This window comes from Lolium perenne, chromosome 6, assembly GCF_019359855.2.
Source record: "Lolium perenne isolate Kyuss_39 chromosome 6, Kyuss_2.0, whole genome shotgun sequence".
Taxonomy (NCBI): domain Eukaryota; kingdom Viridiplantae; phylum Streptophyta; class Magnoliopsida; order Poales; family Poaceae; genus Lolium; species Lolium perenne.
In genome coordinates, this window is record NC_067249.2 from 222460333 (window position 1) to 222477451 (window position 17119).

Below are 17119 nucleotides of genomic sequence, written 5' to 3' on the forward strand. Positions count from 1 at the left end.
TCACGTGATAACCTAGACAGGCGGCAGGGACCAAGCCCAACGTGCGCCGAACGTACCAACCTCCCGCGCCCGGCGCGCGCGCCCGCGCAGCCCTCGACTCGGCCGGCCCCAAATTCCGAACGCCAGCGCGCGCAACCCGCCACGGCTTCCGTTCCGCCCGCTCCCCCCATTTTTCCTCTTTTCTTTTGGCTCCACCTCCACCGTGCCGCCCACAACCAGAAAGACGAACGCCACCACCCTCACAATCTCACATCCCAGTCCCCACGCTCGTCGCCTCCGACTCCGGCGGCCGCAGGATCTGGGAAGGAGCGGCGGCCGTCGCCTCCCAAGGTTTGCGCTCCAAACCCTACCTCTCCCCTCTCTCGCCGCCCCACCCCACCCCATCTCAAGCTTCTGGCCGCCCCGGGGAGGCTCTGAACCCGCCGCCCCGCAGGGGGGGCAACCCCGCCAATTTCCTCCCCGATTCGGCTTCCTGTTTCTACGCGTAGAGCTGGATCCCCGCTGTTAAATCCTGGCGATAGACTCCTCATTCCCAAGATTTTAGCTGAACCCTCGAGGCGGATTTCCGTCTCAGAAACCCTCGATTTCATCCGATTTCGCATCGGACAGGCGCCTGCTCGGCTTGATTCACCCCGCAAATATTCAGCTAGATCCCAGCGCACGAGATTGATTCGCTTCCCGCACGTGGCCCCGTATAAGCTGGGCGCAACCATGTTGCACAATTCCCAAATGACTAAACCCTAGCTCCATGGGGGCCGTACTCCCCCTTTTCTACTCCAGCACTACAATATGAATGCATCCCTTACACTCTATTTCGTTTGTGCGTTGATGAATGCAGTTGCATCACACAGCTGGCCGCGGCGACTTCGCTGTTCATTTCGGCAAGTTGGTGGCTATCTGGGAGTTACGATGTCTGACAACACACAGGTCAGTGTGCGGCGGGTGTTCGGGGACCTGACAAACGTGCTCGGCAAGCGGCCAGCGCCATCTGATTTGCATAAGAACCCAGACGGAGCCAAGATCAGCCGGGTCGAGAAGGCCGTCGACCCTAGGAGGGAGCCTGAAATCGCAAAGGCGTCAGGGAACATCGTCGAAGTACCGGTAGATGGCGTCGGCAAAGGGGATCTCGCGAGGACTTCGATCTTCCGCGGGGCCAAGGTTCAGCACATGGCTGCGCAGGCAGCTGGGCTGCTGTCCAAGGAGGATGGTGGCGCGAGGAGTCGTGCCGTGCCCTTGGATTTCTCCGGTGTCAACGATAGGGAGGAGTCTTCGCTGGAGTCAGAGGGTGGCTGCGAAGAGGAAGATGATGATGACACCGATAGCGAGTTGCTGCCGTATGCCAGCGAGATTAGTAAAATTGCGACTAATGATAGGGCTAACGAGGGCGAGTGTCTCACTCAAGAGGAGATGGCTGTATCATCGGGAAATCAGAACCCACGGTCTTCGTCTCGTGTTACAGCTCGTGATGACGTTCCTTGTGCTAATGCCCAGCATCCTCCAATTGGGGTTGGTGGCTTGGATGAACCGTGTCCTACGAAGTCTTGCACATGCTCTTTCTGTCTTAAGGGTATGCTTACATGAACTTCTTGCTTCCACATGTATTCTATGTGCCATCGTGATGCCATGTGAACATACAACTTAATTCTCTATTCCTGTCTGAACAGCTGCTTTTATGTGGACTGATCTCCATTATCAGGATGCAAGAAGTCGCCTTGGTGGTAATTCTCTGCAAATTTTCTCTATAAGTAGTAAATGTAGGTTGGTTTCTATCTTCCTTCATTTGATAGTGATACTAATCTTGATTCCATCTCTGCCAACCCTTTTGTAGCATTGAAGAAGAGCATAAAGTTTGCAAGATCGCTGGAGGCAAAAAGGCAAGGAAATGAATTTCCTTTCAATGCAGGCGGATACTCAAAAAGAGCTGCAGAGATGGGATTCATACTATCTCAGCAACAGAGATCACTCTTTCTTCATACAGAAAATGCCCTTGTCCGTGAGTCTGCACAGCTCGTAAGTTGTTTTATCCACCCCCAATAGTCAAAATTATGTTGGCTGTGTCTTGCCATCAGTTTGTACGGTGTACCTGTGCTTATTAGCGAAAAAATGTGTCTGTCACAGTTTACTCAGTACTAGTAAAGGTGCACGTGCAACGCACGTGTCGTAATATTGATCAATATATTTAAAATTCGGGAAACACAAAATAGTTACCAGCTATTACAATTGAAACCTAAATTGAAGTGATATAAAAACACCATTAAGCAACATCATCCTCTATTTATTATGTGATGAGAAAGGTCCACTTTTTTATGCGATCAAGACTGTCTCGTTTATGCATTATACAACATTGTCATATAAAGTTAGGCACCATTGGTTCATTAGTTTGCAATGATGTGATCATTTAATTCTGCTGTGGTATTCTGTGGTTTGATCTTCAATTTTTTGTAATTTTTTTTCGGGGATGGGTCATTCGGTCATATCCGAAAATTTGGTCCTTTTATTTCGGTATATTTTTGTTTCGCTCATTCAGATCTGATGCTTGAATTGTCTCCCATTTTTAGTGTTTCGGACTTTCGGTACCCAATAATTCGGTCTTTTGTTCGGTCATGACCAGAAAATATTATAGTGGCCTCCAGCATGAAATTTGGACAGGATTCAGTACAATTTTACTAATGTTTACAGGACTGATTGGTGGTTGCTGTCATTGTTGGCTGTCCTTGCTGTCCTCTTTCTGTCACCCCTCGCCGTATTGCTGCCTCCCTTGAATCATGTCCGCCTCTCGCGTGTCTGGAGAACAGCGGGAGGAAATGAAATTGCATGTGGTGGGCAAGCTGCACCGTGACGGATGGGCACCCAGCGGTGGGCGGTGACGGGCTGGGTGGGTGGTGGCTGCGGCGCAGAATCTAGGGTTGTCGCTGGTTACGACGCTGGGCATGGGGACTGGGGACTGGGGAGGTAGAGCCACAAAGGACACATGGGTCGGGCTCGAGCCTTGTGGGTCACTTTATTAGTTTCGCCAATGAACTGATGGGCTGAGTCAGCCCTCGGCCCTCGGGGGTTACTTTTACCAGCCCTTAGGTATATTTTGGTCATTTCAGGCCTTGGGCACTGGGTGTTACTGGACGAATTCCCTGATATATATTTGGCCGGCCAGATACACTAACCAAATTAGTGACCACTGACCAGTTTTCCGGTTTGTTTTTGGTTCCTGTCTCAGTCTTTTTGATTTTGGCCATCGGTTTTTCTGCCCACCCCTATTATGGGCTATCATAGAAGGCAAAATACAATTTTCTCCACGAAGATATTTTATGACCAGCTTAAAGTCATGGATATTTTTAAGATGTTCTAGCATTCGATATTTTAGAGCCTACTGGACTTGGTACCGTTGTTGCTACTACCTCCATTCGTGTTTAATCGACACGGAGTGTAGCGACGCGAACATGCACATAGGCAGTGTCCAGCGTCGATTAAGCACGATCGGAGGGAGTACTTATTTGGTGGTGCATGTTACCATATATCTTTTTACTGTATTTGCATTCTTCCAGGTTGGTCAACTGTTGGGGCATACTACTTTATGTTTTGTCTGCTATATTTGTTTCCTGTACTATGTTTTTTCTTAAAGATGTTCCATAACTATTTTGACCCATAATTTTAGGAGTCAAAGCACATGTAAATCATATCATCCATATGCTTGTTTACTTGCTTGACATCTGTTTGTAGTTCTACTGGAAAACTATCAAATCTTGTGAATAAATAGCTTTCTAAAATGGAATTGTGCAACCAAACAACCATTTGCATGAATGGTGTCCTTATGTATATTGCTAGAATTTTTTTGTTGTACTAGATTCTGAACAGATGTATCTTCTAGAGTTGTAGTTTCGTCTATTCCATGCTAGTCCTGTTCACTTTATTAGCTTATGCAGCATTGCATGATACAGTGATCTTAAGCCCCTTGTGCCATCCCTAACAAATAGAGAAGATGCTTTGAACTTAGCTGAATGTATTCAACTATAGTCAGCATGTGATGATCATGGACCTTGTATTGTATGCTTGTATCATTGAAAATCTCATCGGCCATTTTGGTCTTGTTGTAGGGTTAGCAGACAAGCTCATTGCTAAAGGCTGCTGTTGTTAGACATGCTTGGCGATTTACTTGAACTTTTTTTAGCCTATCTCAATAAAGTCCAGTTTGATTTTTTTGGCTGATGTGATGCTAGATTAACTTGGGGGTTTGGATTGGTGCAAACTAGACATGTTGCATTCACTACCTTGCTTGAGACATGCTTCCAAGAATTTTATGCTCCGCTGACAATTTTATTAGTCTGGTCTTGATTGAGTGGTCATTTGTTATGCTAGGATAGGGTACTTACTTGAGGTGTGAGCAACTTTGTTCTTTTTGTTTGAAGATTCAAGATCAGTTTTACTACTATTTTCACTCCATATCTGCAATGCATGTTCGGTTCACTACCATTTTCACTTCATATCTGCAATGCATGTTGGGTAGTATGTCTTCACTTTTGTTGATTAACTGTCAGTATGATCATTTGCTAATACTCTAATTCCCCTTTTGTTCAGCATTCAGCTGTTGTGAAGTTGAAGGACTTGAGAGACAACTGCAAGACAGACCTGAAGATTTGATCATCAATTCTTTGTTGGGAAAACAAGCCCTGCATGGTTGTGGTGCTGAACTTGTCGCCCTGAGATGTGGTAGGATTAGCTGGATCTGTTTGAATTAAGGTGTGTACGGTGTCTGGTTTCAACTAGGAAATTAGGGGGTTGTCAGTTAAGAAGTTTGGCTGTAGTGCTTACTCCTATCTAGTGACATTGACCAGCAGCTTAGGCTCTAAAGATCATCGGAGGAAATGCTTTTGTAAAAATCTTAATTGGCAGTTGTTCAGTTGGGAACTGTAGGTTTCTGACAGGAGTCCTCTCGGTAGTTCCTGCTCCCCAAAGATCCAAACATGAAGGGAAATAATGTCGTTCGACTAGTTTTTGATGCTTGCTGTTGGTCTTACCACCATTTCGTGCTGCATCCTATGAGAATTGAATATTTTTTGATTCTTCTGATGTTCCTGTCTACGAATTGGTTGCTCATTGTTTGTTGGCTACATAATTTGGTAAATTTGCTGCCCTTGCAAATATGCGCTATAAAGTTGTAAGCTTGGTCTACTGTGGCTGCTCTAATGCTGTTTGCTGTTTGTGCTGTTGCTGTTTGTGGGCTCTTCTCCAATCTCAGCCATTCATGTTTTTGAATTTGGGGGAGGGGTGTACTGAAGTAGAAGTGTTATTATTATCTAATGATGGGTACCTTTTTTGTTTGAGCAGTATACTCTTTTAGAAACGATTCTCCAATTTATTACTTGTCATGGTTCCGATCATATGAGGATAAGTTCATCTTGGAGATAAAATTTCATTTCCTGGTTGCAGATTGCAGTGGGATGGAACTCTTGGTAGAGAAGAGCAACAAAACTGAAGGGGCTTGCAGTTGAAATTTGAGATGGTAAAACGAGAGTAGAGGAGTTATATGAGGGAAACATGCTGGGTCATCTATCTATGTCTTCATAATGGTGTGTGATTGATAGTTGACATAGAAAGTGTTTATGATCAGATTTATTTTTCGTGGTTTTTCGTGATTTTTAGCGGGGCATGCCCTTGTAGCCAAGCCCATTGCAAACCGGAGTTGAATCGGTCGATGTTGGTGTGTTATTGCGTTGCCCACAACAAAGATGTGAACGAGCCCCTGAAACTAATAAACCTTCAACGAAGCGTCCATGCTGTTAAGGTTGAATTATAATCCTTAATAAGCCCATTGAGCGAAATGGGTGAACTTTTTCAGTTAAAACGATAAAATTATTTCAGTTTTGTTTGCCCCAGATCAACATGCGATGCGAGCACCTAGCTAGTTTAGTTAGCGTTAGAGGTACAAAGATGGGGAAGAAAAGAGTGGTCTGGGAGCATATAGTTAGCTGTACAAGAAGGGGTAAGAAAAAAGTGGTCTGGAATCATATAGTCTAGTCCATAACAGTTAACTGGATGTTCCATTTCAGCAACTCCAAAGGGGCAAGGATCAAATGCTATTGGCATGTGAACTGTGTTGACTGGAGGAAAATGTGGCTGATGCCATGCTGGAGCAAGTGAATGCAGATCAAATGGCCACATTTCAGTTGCTGATATGCCAGGATAGAATTTGCTGTCACCAAGGCATGAGATAGAACCAACCCAGTTTGCATACGCCTGCTTCAGCTTTTCTACGTCTCCGATGCAGAACATAAAAGTGCAGCAAGGGCCTAGTGCAAAAGGTTGATCGCACGTTGCACCATCTCCTCTCTTTTGGTTGTAACCAGGGTAGTCTTTCTTGGAAAAATCAACTTTCCGAACCATGATAAGAGAAGACTCGTAGGCTAGTTGCGCGATATCCCATGCATCGTAAGGAAATCCTGTCTTGTGGCTAATGTGGGTTTCACCATAGGGCCGAAGCAGGTGCCGAGCATTTGCAAAAAACCCATGCACCAGCTCCTTATGTGCGCTGCATGTCAGAATGAACAACAAGTTAATCAGAAGTTGACTAAGAAACCCAAGGTCCTAAAGGCATGTTCAAGCATTAAATTTTGAGGAGGTTATTTACTTAACCAATAAAAAAATCAGTTACTTTCATCCAAATTAATTGACGCAGATTTAGCCAAATATTGCCTAAAATTTGTCTAGATTTAATGAATTTGCGTAAACTAATTTGAATCAGAGGGAGTAACAATCATTGGCACACAAACATATAACTTCTTATGGCCAATCTTACTTCATATGCATAATTTTTTTTTGCTTACTGGTCAGAAAAACAATTCCATGTTATATACTTCAAATGAATTTGTTCAGTGGGTAACACATAAATACAAGGAACCAGCAAAAAGTAATATTAAGTGATGCATAAAGAGATTTACATGAAGGTTCAAGAAAACAACATAAATGTTCTTAGTTTATTCTGTTCGGATTGAAGGCTACAACATAAATTTCTGTCTATATGAACAAGATAAAATGTCATCCTGACTAGATACAATCTGTGTAACACTATAACTTATATAAAATGTTATTTATTCTTACATACGGATATAGATCGAGTGCATTTCAAGCAAGCAATGAGACTGCACAATGTGGGTGATCACATACTTAAGTTTAGCGGCGACAGACAGTCGTTAGCTTATACCCAAAATAAATAATAACTAAGAGATCCTATGCAATTGTTGCATTCACCTGGGCACAACTTTTCTAAGTAAAACCATCTAAGATGATGATTGCACATACACAGATTCAGCCTTACTGATAAAAAATCAAACTTAAACCACAGAAACTCGGAAAGATCAATTATCATGCAATCAGTCCACATGAAAAATGATAGTGATTTTGTAATCCAAGAATTAACCAACATATTAGTACACGTACATGATGACATGAAGGTGATCCTCTCTTCCTGTAAACCCAGCATGAGGAAAATTAAAGACAATTCGATCAAATTGTCTCATCTCCAGGTGTGGGTGAAGCTTCATCGTTTTCGCATCAACTCCATGCAAAACTGTGGCCCCCAATCTTTTGAGCTCTGTTACATTAGATTCAGCTTTGCCATACTTGCTTGTTAGAGCCCCTGTACAAGAGGATTCCAAACAAGAACGCAGAGAAAATAGATAAGTTCATCTAGAAATGGTCACAAAAATCATGATAACAAACATTATCCCTCTGTGCCTCAGAATTAGTAGTGAAACAAACAAGAAATCAGAAGACTAAAAGGTACATAAATACAACTATTTCACATAAGAATGTAACAAAAAGTGGTTGTGACTTGGAACGAAATCAAGATTTTATCTGAGTTAGCCTGATGCACTGATATGTTTTCACTGTATTGATGTTCTCACTCATTCAGTTCAGTTTTTTTTTTTGCTCTAAAAAGTGGTTGAGTCTCCCTTGACACAAAGAGGTCATCCTTTAACCAGAAAAAGATACCGAGTTATCTTGGAATTCTCAAATTGACACATGGTGTTTTAGAATGTACCCTACGTTACAATGGTTCCGAGTCCCAAAAAAAATGCAGTATCGTCATCCAAATTAGTACTACTAGCATGAAAAAAAAAGCGCACATCTGGTCATATCACAAGCAGCAAGAGAAAGCGGAAAGGATATCAAACCGTAAGAGTCCAGGGATGTGGCGACGAGGTTCTGTCCTGAGCCGAACGCGGTGGCGAGCGCCAGCGAGAAGGAGAAGTCGCCGTCTCCGACGATGAGTATGCTCTGCGCCGAGGAGTAGTGCTTCAGCCACTTGATCCTCTCCCCACCCTTCTTCTTTTTCTTCATCTTCTTACCATTCCCCTGCACCCCTTCAGCCACCGCCACATCGACCTTCTGCTTAGCGGCGGGGACCACCGGATCCCCTTGCACCGAGACCTCGCCCTTCCCGCTGGTGACTGGAGCCCCATTGAGAGCGTCCATCTGGCGCACAACATTCCCATCCTGCAATGGCCCCTTCTCCTCGCCCCCGGCAGCTGGGACCACCAGAATCTCTAGCACTGACGCGTCAACCTCCCCGTCGACGGTGATCACCGCAACTCCTTCGGTGTCCTTCACTCCCCCTTCTTCCGGTGACGCTTTCGCCTGTCGCTGTGGCCGGCACATTTTCCCTATCCCTCGCCGAGAGTGACGCAACCGCTCCTCATCATCCTTCTCCTCCTTGCCACTCCCCTTCACGTTGATCGCCTGCACCTCCTCCACCACCATTAGATCCGCTTGCACCGAGACCTCGACCTTACCGTCGGCGGCGATAACCGGAGAACCATCCAGAGCATCCATCCGACACACCGTAATCCCACCCTTTAGTTTCCCCTTCTTCCCGCCCCCGGCCGTTGCGATCACCGGAACTCCTATCACTAACGCCTTGACCTCCTCGTCGTCGACGTTCACCGCATCCCCTTTGTCGTCCTTCACTCCTCTTGCTCCCGGGTGCGCTTTTGTCGGTCGCCGTGGCCGCCACATTTTCGCCATCCCCGGTCGAGAGCGAAGCAACCATTCCTCATCATGCTTCTCCTCCTTACCAATCCCCTTCACGGTGATTGCCTGTACCCCCTCCACCACTAGCGCATCGATCTTCCGGTCAACAGTGGGGAACTTCGGATCCGTTTGCACCGAGACCTCGCCCTTCCTGTCGGTTGCGATGACTAGAGAACCATCCAGAGCATCCATTGGACACACCGCAATACCATCCTCTAGTTGCCCCTTCTTCCCTTCCCCGGCCATTGCGATCACCGGAACCCCTATCACCGACGCCTCGACCTCCCCGTCGGCGACAATCACCGCATTCCCTTTATCGTCCTTCACTCCTCCTGCTCCCTTCTGTGCCTTTGTCAGCTTCCGTGGCCGCCGCATTTTTGCCATCCCCGGCCGAGAGCGACGCAACCGTTCCTCATCATGCTTTTCCTCCTTATCATTCCCCTTCACGGTGATTGCCTGCACTCCCTCCACCACTAGCGCATCGATCTTCTGGTCAACAATGGGGACCATCGGATCAGCTTGCACCGAGACCTCGCCATTTCTGTCGGTGGCGATAACCGGAGAACTATCTAGAGCATCCATTCGGCGCACCGCAATCCCATCCTCTAGTTTCCCCTTCTTCCTGCCCCCGGACGCCGTGATCACCGGAACCCCTATCACCGATGCCTTGACCTCCCCGTCGACGACGATCACCGCATTCCCTTTGTCCTCCTTCACTCCTCTTGCTCCCGGCTGCGCCTTTGTCAGCTGCCGTGGCCGCCACATGTTCGCCATCCCCGGTCGAGAGCGAAGCAACCGTTCCTCATCATGCTTCTCCTCCTTACTATTCCCCTTCATGGTGATTGCCTGCACCCCCTCCACTACTAGCGCATCGATCTTCCGGTCAACAGTGGGGACCATCAGATCCTTTTGCACCAAGACTTCGTTCTTTCTGTTGGTGGCGATAGCTAGAGAACCATCCAAAGCATCCATCCGGCACACTCCAATCCCATCCTCTAGTTGCCCCTTCTTCCTACCCTTGGCTGTCGCGATCACCGGAACCCCTTTGGCGTGCTTCACTCCTCCTCCCGGCTGCGCCTTTGTCGGTTGCCGTGGCCGCCACATTTTCTCCATCCCCGGTCGAGAGCGACGCAACCGTTCGTCATCATGCTTCTCATCCATACCATTTCCATTCCCAACGATCGCCTTCACCCCCTCCACCCCCTTCGCATTGATCTTCTTGTCAACGGTAGGGATCACTGGATTCCTTTGCACTAAGACCTTGCCCTTCCCTTTGGTGGCGGTAACAGGAGCTCGAGCCCCTGCAATTCCATCCTGCAGTGGCCCCTTCTCCCTGCCCCTAGCCACCGCGGCCGCCGGAACCCCTAGCACCGATGCCTCAACCTCCCTGTCAACGGCGATCACCGCAACCCATTTGGCCTTCCCCTCACTTCCGGCCTTGGCTGGTCTCTGTGGCCGCCACATTTTCTCCATCCCCGCCAAGAGCGACGCGACTGCTATGTGCTATTGTGAGGCGCACAGAAAGTGCGTGGACTCGAGTCCACTTCCAAAGTTCCAATCAAACCGCTTGGCGAGAGAATTTGAATGCACTGTAGCTAAATTTGCTGCCGTCAATCCATAGCCTGAAAAGAGGTTGGATTAATCGAAGCAAGCCACAGCCAACTAAGCACAGGCGTTACAAGACTCAGCAAGTTAGATCGAGGAGGGAGGCCCGATCATGAGATCGAAGCACGGCAAGGGAGATGGGGTGGTACCTGCCGGGATCCTGTCGTGAAGGAGCTCGGACGCCGCCGCTGGTAGCTGTATCAGTGTTCAGTGTAAGTGGAGCGGAAGCTACCCACCTCACCCTTATAGTTGCACTATCCAGTGAACTATATGACTACAGTAGTGTTTTTTCCCCTTCTTTCAATCGATCCTTCTTCGTTAAGTTCCATGCACCTGCCGCGCAATTACTTTACACGCCTGCTTTTTTCTTTTGAGATGCTTTACACGACAGCTGATTGCTCTTGTTGGGTAGTAGTACAGAACTACAGAATGATAATTTCCTAGCTTTTTACGCGCCTGCTTTTTCATTTTTCGAGATGCGCGTTACCCTACCTGACCGTGATATGTTGATTAGGCGCATTTTGGAAAATATTATTCTTTAGTTTTTCTTCCGATTCATTCGTTCTTATTGGAAAGACCACCACTAAGTATGTTTTCGTGCTCTCACAGACCCCGTCCATGCATCGACGCGCAACACAATGATAGCACGCGAGCGTGATCAGATCACCACGAAGGGGACTGCAGAAGAACCAGCTCTACACTACTGCAGCGCGCCAAGCGCGAGCGAAAGACGAACCCCCAATATTCAGTATAGATGTAGGTGGTCGGTTTAACCTGTTGACTAGCTGGACCGCACCTGCGTTTTGACACAAATAGAGAAGTGTTTGGTACCCTGAGCTGATTTTGGGCTTCCTACTTTCCTAGGACAAGCTATGTGTGTCCTAGTTCGTTGCAAACGAGGTCCGAGTCACTTTTAACGATTTGTTTGGTTTCCTAAATCAAATAGATAGTTATATTTTGAATGACATGATTTTAAAGGCACAAGGATTGTATTGGTTCACAATCTTGTTCAACAATTAACTCAAACATGCTCAACACATCAACAAGAAAAAAAGACAAGAAACATTGTTTCAAGAGGTTAATCACAAAAAGTTTTTCTTAGCCCTCATTTTTACACCACTAAACTCTATTAAATCAAGGTTACAAAAGTTGGATTGGTACACATGTGGGAGTCACTTTTTTTTTTAGAAAAAGGAAAGTTGCCATCCCTCCATCTGCTGTGCAGGAAATTGGAGGGATCATGTTGAGTTACGCTAGGATGATAGAATCCCCACATTCTCTCCATGGAAGTCCCGAAATAATTTGCGGAGCCGCAAGACGGTTGTCCTGCAAAACCTATAGCAACTTGAACTGAACTGAACTTGCCGTTTAATAGTCAAAAACCTATAGCAGTAGCACTGTTTTTACCTGATGTCCAATTTAACTATAAAAACATGATTCCAGTGGCTGTACCTTTGTTTCATTTGGAATTTGAGGTGACAAGAGTTCTGGATTATCATTTGTTTGATCTCAATAATCTGTAAAATATTTTGTTTCATGACTCTTGACTAGGTAATCAAGGGGAAGTCATGCTTAAATGGATTTGGAAGCTCTCTCAGAATGTGGAAGGTCTATGGGCAGACCTTATCCGCGCTAAATACTTGCGTGGCCAGGATCTCTTCACCTAGGAGGTGCTGACACGAGGTTCCCAATTCTGGAATGCCATACAAAAAATCAAGGGGCATTTCAAGCTGGGAGCCAAACATAGGGTGGGCAATGGGAGGAACACCCATTTCTGGCTAGACTGGTGGACGAGTCAGGGGCCACTCCATGCCAGGTTCCCACGCCTATTTGCGTGCCACGACACGCCCACGATGTCAATTTATGGCGTGCGTCTTGAATGGGACTCTAGGAGAGTGGAGGATCCATTTCCGTCGACAATTAGGTTTGGTTGAGCGGGTGGAATAAGATAACTGTGTAGGGAGGTGCATTCCCTTACGCTTTCCCCCGACCAGGACGTGATCTCTTGGTCCCTTGAGCCCTCCGGGGAATTTACCACTAGATCTTTCTACTTTGCACTATCGCAGGGAGTGGCGGTGACCTGCTTTAAGGAGGTTTTGAAGACCAGGATCCCCCCCCCCCCCCCAAGATCAAGGTTTTACTCTGGCAACTCATGAGAGGTAGACTCCCCACGGACGAGCAGATTGCCAGAAGGAATGACCCTTCCCAATGGGCTGTGCTCCCTGTGTCTTGGTCCTGAGACAGAGGATTGCAACCACATACTCTTCTCGTGTCCTATGGCGAGACTTATGTGGGCTGAAGTTAGGGAACTCCTACATTTTGATTGGAATCCTACAGGGGTAGGGGACTTTATTGCGCTTTCCTGTTGCCTCTCCGGCCCCTTCCGTAGGCTAATTTGGTTTACCTTTGCCGCGCAATGTTGGACCTTATGGAATGTGCGTAACAAACTAGCCATAGAAGGCAAACTGATTGGGAACCCGGCTGCGTCTTTTACAAAACTAGATGATACCCCGCGCGTTGCGGAGGACAGTTCCATTATTATGAAAAAGAACATCATCATGTATATTATATTTATATAAAAAGCAATGCACAATAAGAGGAATAGACTCGTGTCTACCACCTCTTACATTGGTGATCGCAGTTTGTGAACTATACAAAGAGCAAATGGTGTTGCACACAAATGAATAACATACGTATAAATAAGAAGTTTGCACTCTCAGAGTTGTTGTACATAAAAAGAAAAAAGTTCTTTTGTGCCAATAGGCAATAGCTAAAATATATCTTTATAAAGGAAAATTTGGTGGACCTTAGCCACTTGCCAAGTTTCACTTAGTTCATCAATAGATCGGATGCAACTAATTAAAATTCTGTTTAATAGTAACTAAAAACACGGAGATTTAGTTGTGACAGAAACTAATTACTCCCAAAGTGAGAATTTGAGTGGTCAACACAGTCTGGATGTGCAATTTATGAGTAACGAAATTGAAACATGAATACCCGAAAATATTAAGTAGAGCTAGATAAGTACCTTCTCTGTAGTAGGATCGTAACAGGCGAAAGAAGAATGCGACAAAACGGACCATGTTTGAAAGGATAGCTCTCCAGTATGTAGACAATGAGAATATTTCTCAGAAATACAACTGAGATCAATGAAGTTAGAAATTGCATTTTAAGCATGCAAGAGAACTGATGTCAGAAATGATTCCTTACCTGGGAGCTGGATTGTATCGTCTATTTTGTATCTTCAGTTCTGACATACTTATGCTTGTTGATTTTGTCAATGATTTAGCATGTAAAGCCTGATCTGATAATGGAGGAGGAATGTTCCATGCTCTCACGAAGATGGCATACACCTAGTTGTGGGATAAAGTAGGACCATTTGAAGTCGGCAACTTAGAATTCTTGAATGTGGAAAAGCTTGATTGATCCTGGTTGTACTGAATAATTTTGAAACAGAGAGAGACTGGCGTATAATTGGCCCGCAGGTGCAAGGTTAACACGGAGGCGGCACTACTGCCATTCCAGTAAACTTCTGTTCAGCTTCCTGAAACGTCTAATTGGTAATCTAAAAACAAATCCAGCTCTGAATTTGTAGTGTTTTCTTCACGGGGAAGGCTTGGGCAATCGCTGAAGGCAACAACGAAAAAAGTTACCACGGGACAAATCAGAACGGAAAGATGAGAATTGAGAAGTAAAACAACACCAGCCTTCTGATTCTCATCAGTGCCTCAATCTGTCCCTGAAGACCTGCTGCTCTAGATTACGCCTGTCCGAGCGGTTATACGCCTACACCTCGCCCTGCGTGTCCTCAACATACCAAGAATTAGTTGGTTGCACATGTATAAAAATAAAAAAATAAAATCGATGTAAATTCCCAGAACACCAAAACGGCTATGGTGTGGCCTTCTTTGACGATGCAAAACTCATTGTACATGATCAACTTACCCCAAACACATGCATGCGAGTTGGTAATTTCCTGGCCATGGCACTAACAACTCCAGCCCCGGTCACATGCATGGGACTGGTAGGCTGCGCCGATGGTCGTTGATGCATGCGTCACCTGCGAGAACTGGAGCGCGATGAAGATAGGATTGGAGGATGAGATTAACTGGTGGAGAAGGGGGGCCGGAAGGGATAAAAGATGAGACATGAAAACCCAGAACGGGAAACGGAAGGGACAGTGTTACGCTCAGGAGTTAAGGTTGGAGGATAATTGCTCTTGCGTGGGAGTGGAAGGGGGCACGTCGAGTAAGAGGAAGACACGCCGTCGTAATAAATTAGATGTAAGGACGTGGCATAAATGCATGTGAGTGGGGATCATCTATATCTGATTTGCTTAGTTAGCAGGCTATGATTGCTTAGAGATACTTGATGACGTGGATAGCCTGCATGTGAAGAGAAATGTGACACCTATTAAAAATAGAAAGATGCTTATATACGTGCAACAGTGGATGGTTCTGGTCGAACATAGGGATAGAGCGGTGCTGGACATGGCGGTGGGCGACGTCAGGAGTATGTACGCGCGGACAAGGGTTGAGCAGCCAGGACCGGCGACCCCAATGCACTAGAGTCTTCTACAGGGGTGGTGTGCGTGTTCTGTACCGTGTCATGTGCGTGCCGAACTTGATCCATGGGTGATCAGAGGTGTGTTCAGTGGGGTGTGTGTGCGCTCAAACTCGATCTTGTATAACTCTATGTGTTGCCGTGGATGGCTTTATATATAACCTGAATCTGCTCTGAGATCGGGAGATGAGTGAGGGGAGTGTGGCGATCTGGGGAACGCCGCCGGCGCGCCATCCACAGCGGAGGCTGGTTCTACCGCCCATCTTCCCAGTGCTGACGCTGGTGGTGGCTTCCCCCGGATCAGGATCTCGGTTCGGCGTCCTTGGCGAGGTCTCCGAGGAGGATGGCGAGATTTCTTTGGCGGAGGAGGTGGCTTGGCGCGGGCTTGAGGATGTACCACGCGTGCTGCCCCTCGGCCAGGGCGATGGTCTGAGCAACGGCGAGCTGCTGGCGGAGTTTTGGTCCAAGATCAGCTATCCTACGACGGAGTCACGGTCTTGGGAGCGCAAGGCGGCGGCGGCGGAACCGGTTGAAGTCCTGAGTGGATTGAGGGCTAGATCCTTGTCGCCGGCACGGTCAGAGGGTCTCGTGGCTGGTAGGAGGCCGGCGTCGTCCTCGCCGCCGGGGCTTCGGATGCCCAAACCTCCGATGAGGATGAAGGCGTGGAAGGGACCCCTGCCGCCAAGGCGAATCACGCTGCCGGCGATCCTCGCGGACTTCGTCGCCATTGCGAAGAGAGGACCGGCTGCCCTTGAGGCGGTGGGTGGTCACGAGGTGCCGAGGCAGCCGACCGAGAGGTCCAGGGTGCCGGGGCCGAAGACGGCGATCGTGGCGGTCATACGTCCGCATTTCGAACCTGCCGAGGCGGGATCCTCGGTTGGGCCGCAGGCGAGGTAGGCCGGGTTCGGTCGGGCGGTCATGGGCCTTCAACGAGCGCCACGATGCTACCCTAACCCCGATCCCGTTCGTGCACATATGCTCGTACGTGAAACACCTCTACGCCCCTGGAACAATTGCACCGCCTACGATCCCCCGCGTCACACCGTCGACCACGTCGCCCCATCGCCGCCCTCTTCCACGCCATCACGGGGTCCTGCGACGCACCGCTCCTTCGCTGAGGTAGTCGCCGGGATCAGCTCGGTGGTGGGGATGGCCGGGCCTTCACGCCTGATGGGGTTCGTTGCATAGAAAACAAAAATTTTCCTACTGCAAAGACGAATAAATCCAAGATCTAATCTATGGAACACCCAAGATCTAATCTACAAGATCGGAGCAACAAGATTGATATGAGACTAACCCTCGAAGATTTTCAAAGCCTACGAGATTAGATCTCGTTGTTGGTGTAGACGATCATCCCCGGTGCTGCAATCCGGCAACACCTCCGTACTCGGTCGCGCGTACGGTGTCGATGAAGCCCGTCCTCTCCCCGTTCCAGCGGGCAGCGGAGGTGTGGTAGATCTCCTCCAAGTTCCAGCAGCACGATGACGTGGTGGCGGTGGTGGAGGAAGAAAAGCTGCAGGGCTTCGCCAAGCCGGAACAACGTATGGTGGAGGAAGATAGGAGGCGGCCAGGGTTGTGGTGAAGGGACAAGTGGCCGGCCACCCCCTCCCCTCTTTATATAGGGGGCCAGGTCGGTGGGGTGGCCCCCTTTCCCATCTAGGGTTAGGGGGGCGGCGGCCAAGTGGGTGGAAGAGGGATTTCTTCCCCCCCAAGTTGATCCCCCCGAGGGTTTTGGGGAAACCCTAGGGGTTTGGCCGGCCTGGGCCTTGGGGGGCATGTGCCCCCGGCCCATTAGGCCAGGGAGCATCCCATCGGCCCATGCTAGCCCTCTTAGGTCGTGGGCCCCATGGTGGACCCCTCCGGAACCTTCTAGAACCTTCCAGTCTTCCACCCGAAAAATCCTGAACTTTTCCGCCTTATATGAATC

The 17119-nt window shown here is 47.8% G+C and overlaps 2 protein-coding genes across 3 annotated transcripts; one reads left to right on the forward strand and one right to left on the reverse strand.

Moving 5' to 3' along the window:
• Positions 1-197: 197 nt before the first annotated feature.
• On the forward strand, positions 198-5616 carry LOC127305777 (uncharacterized). 2 transcript variants are annotated; one of them, XR_007854147.2, is made up of 6 exons: positions 198-330; positions 839-1567; positions 1665-1718; positions 1829-2010; positions 4573-4734; positions 5425-5616. XR_007854147.2 is itself a non-coding variant. In XM_051336307.2 (5 exons), exons 2-5 carry the CDS (start codon positions 910-912, stop codon positions 4633-4635), a joined length of 957 nt encoding a protein of 318 aa, XP_051192267.1. In that variant the 5' UTR covers positions 198-330; positions 839-909; the 3' UTR covers positions 4636-4985. The 2 variants fall into 2 exon arrangements, 1 of the variants encoding a protein (XP_051192267.1); XM_051336307.2 differs by lacking the exon at positions 5425-5616 and having other exon boundaries at positions 4573-4985.
• Positions 5617-5774: 158 nt separating this feature from the next.
• LOC127305776 (uncharacterized) lies at positions 5775-10924 on the reverse strand. Its single transcript, XM_051336304.1, has 4 exons — positions 10779-10924; positions 8169-10646; positions 7432-7630; positions 5775-6523 (listed from the first exon to the last, which is right to left on the reverse strand). The coding sequence occupies exons 2-4, from the start codon at positions 10495-10497 to the stop codon at positions 5902-5904; spliced, it is 3150 nt and encodes a 1049-aa protein (XP_051192264.1). The 5' UTR covers positions 10498-10646; positions 10779-10924; the 3' UTR covers positions 5775-5901.
• Between the last annotated feature and the right edge of the window lie 6195 nt (positions 10925-17119).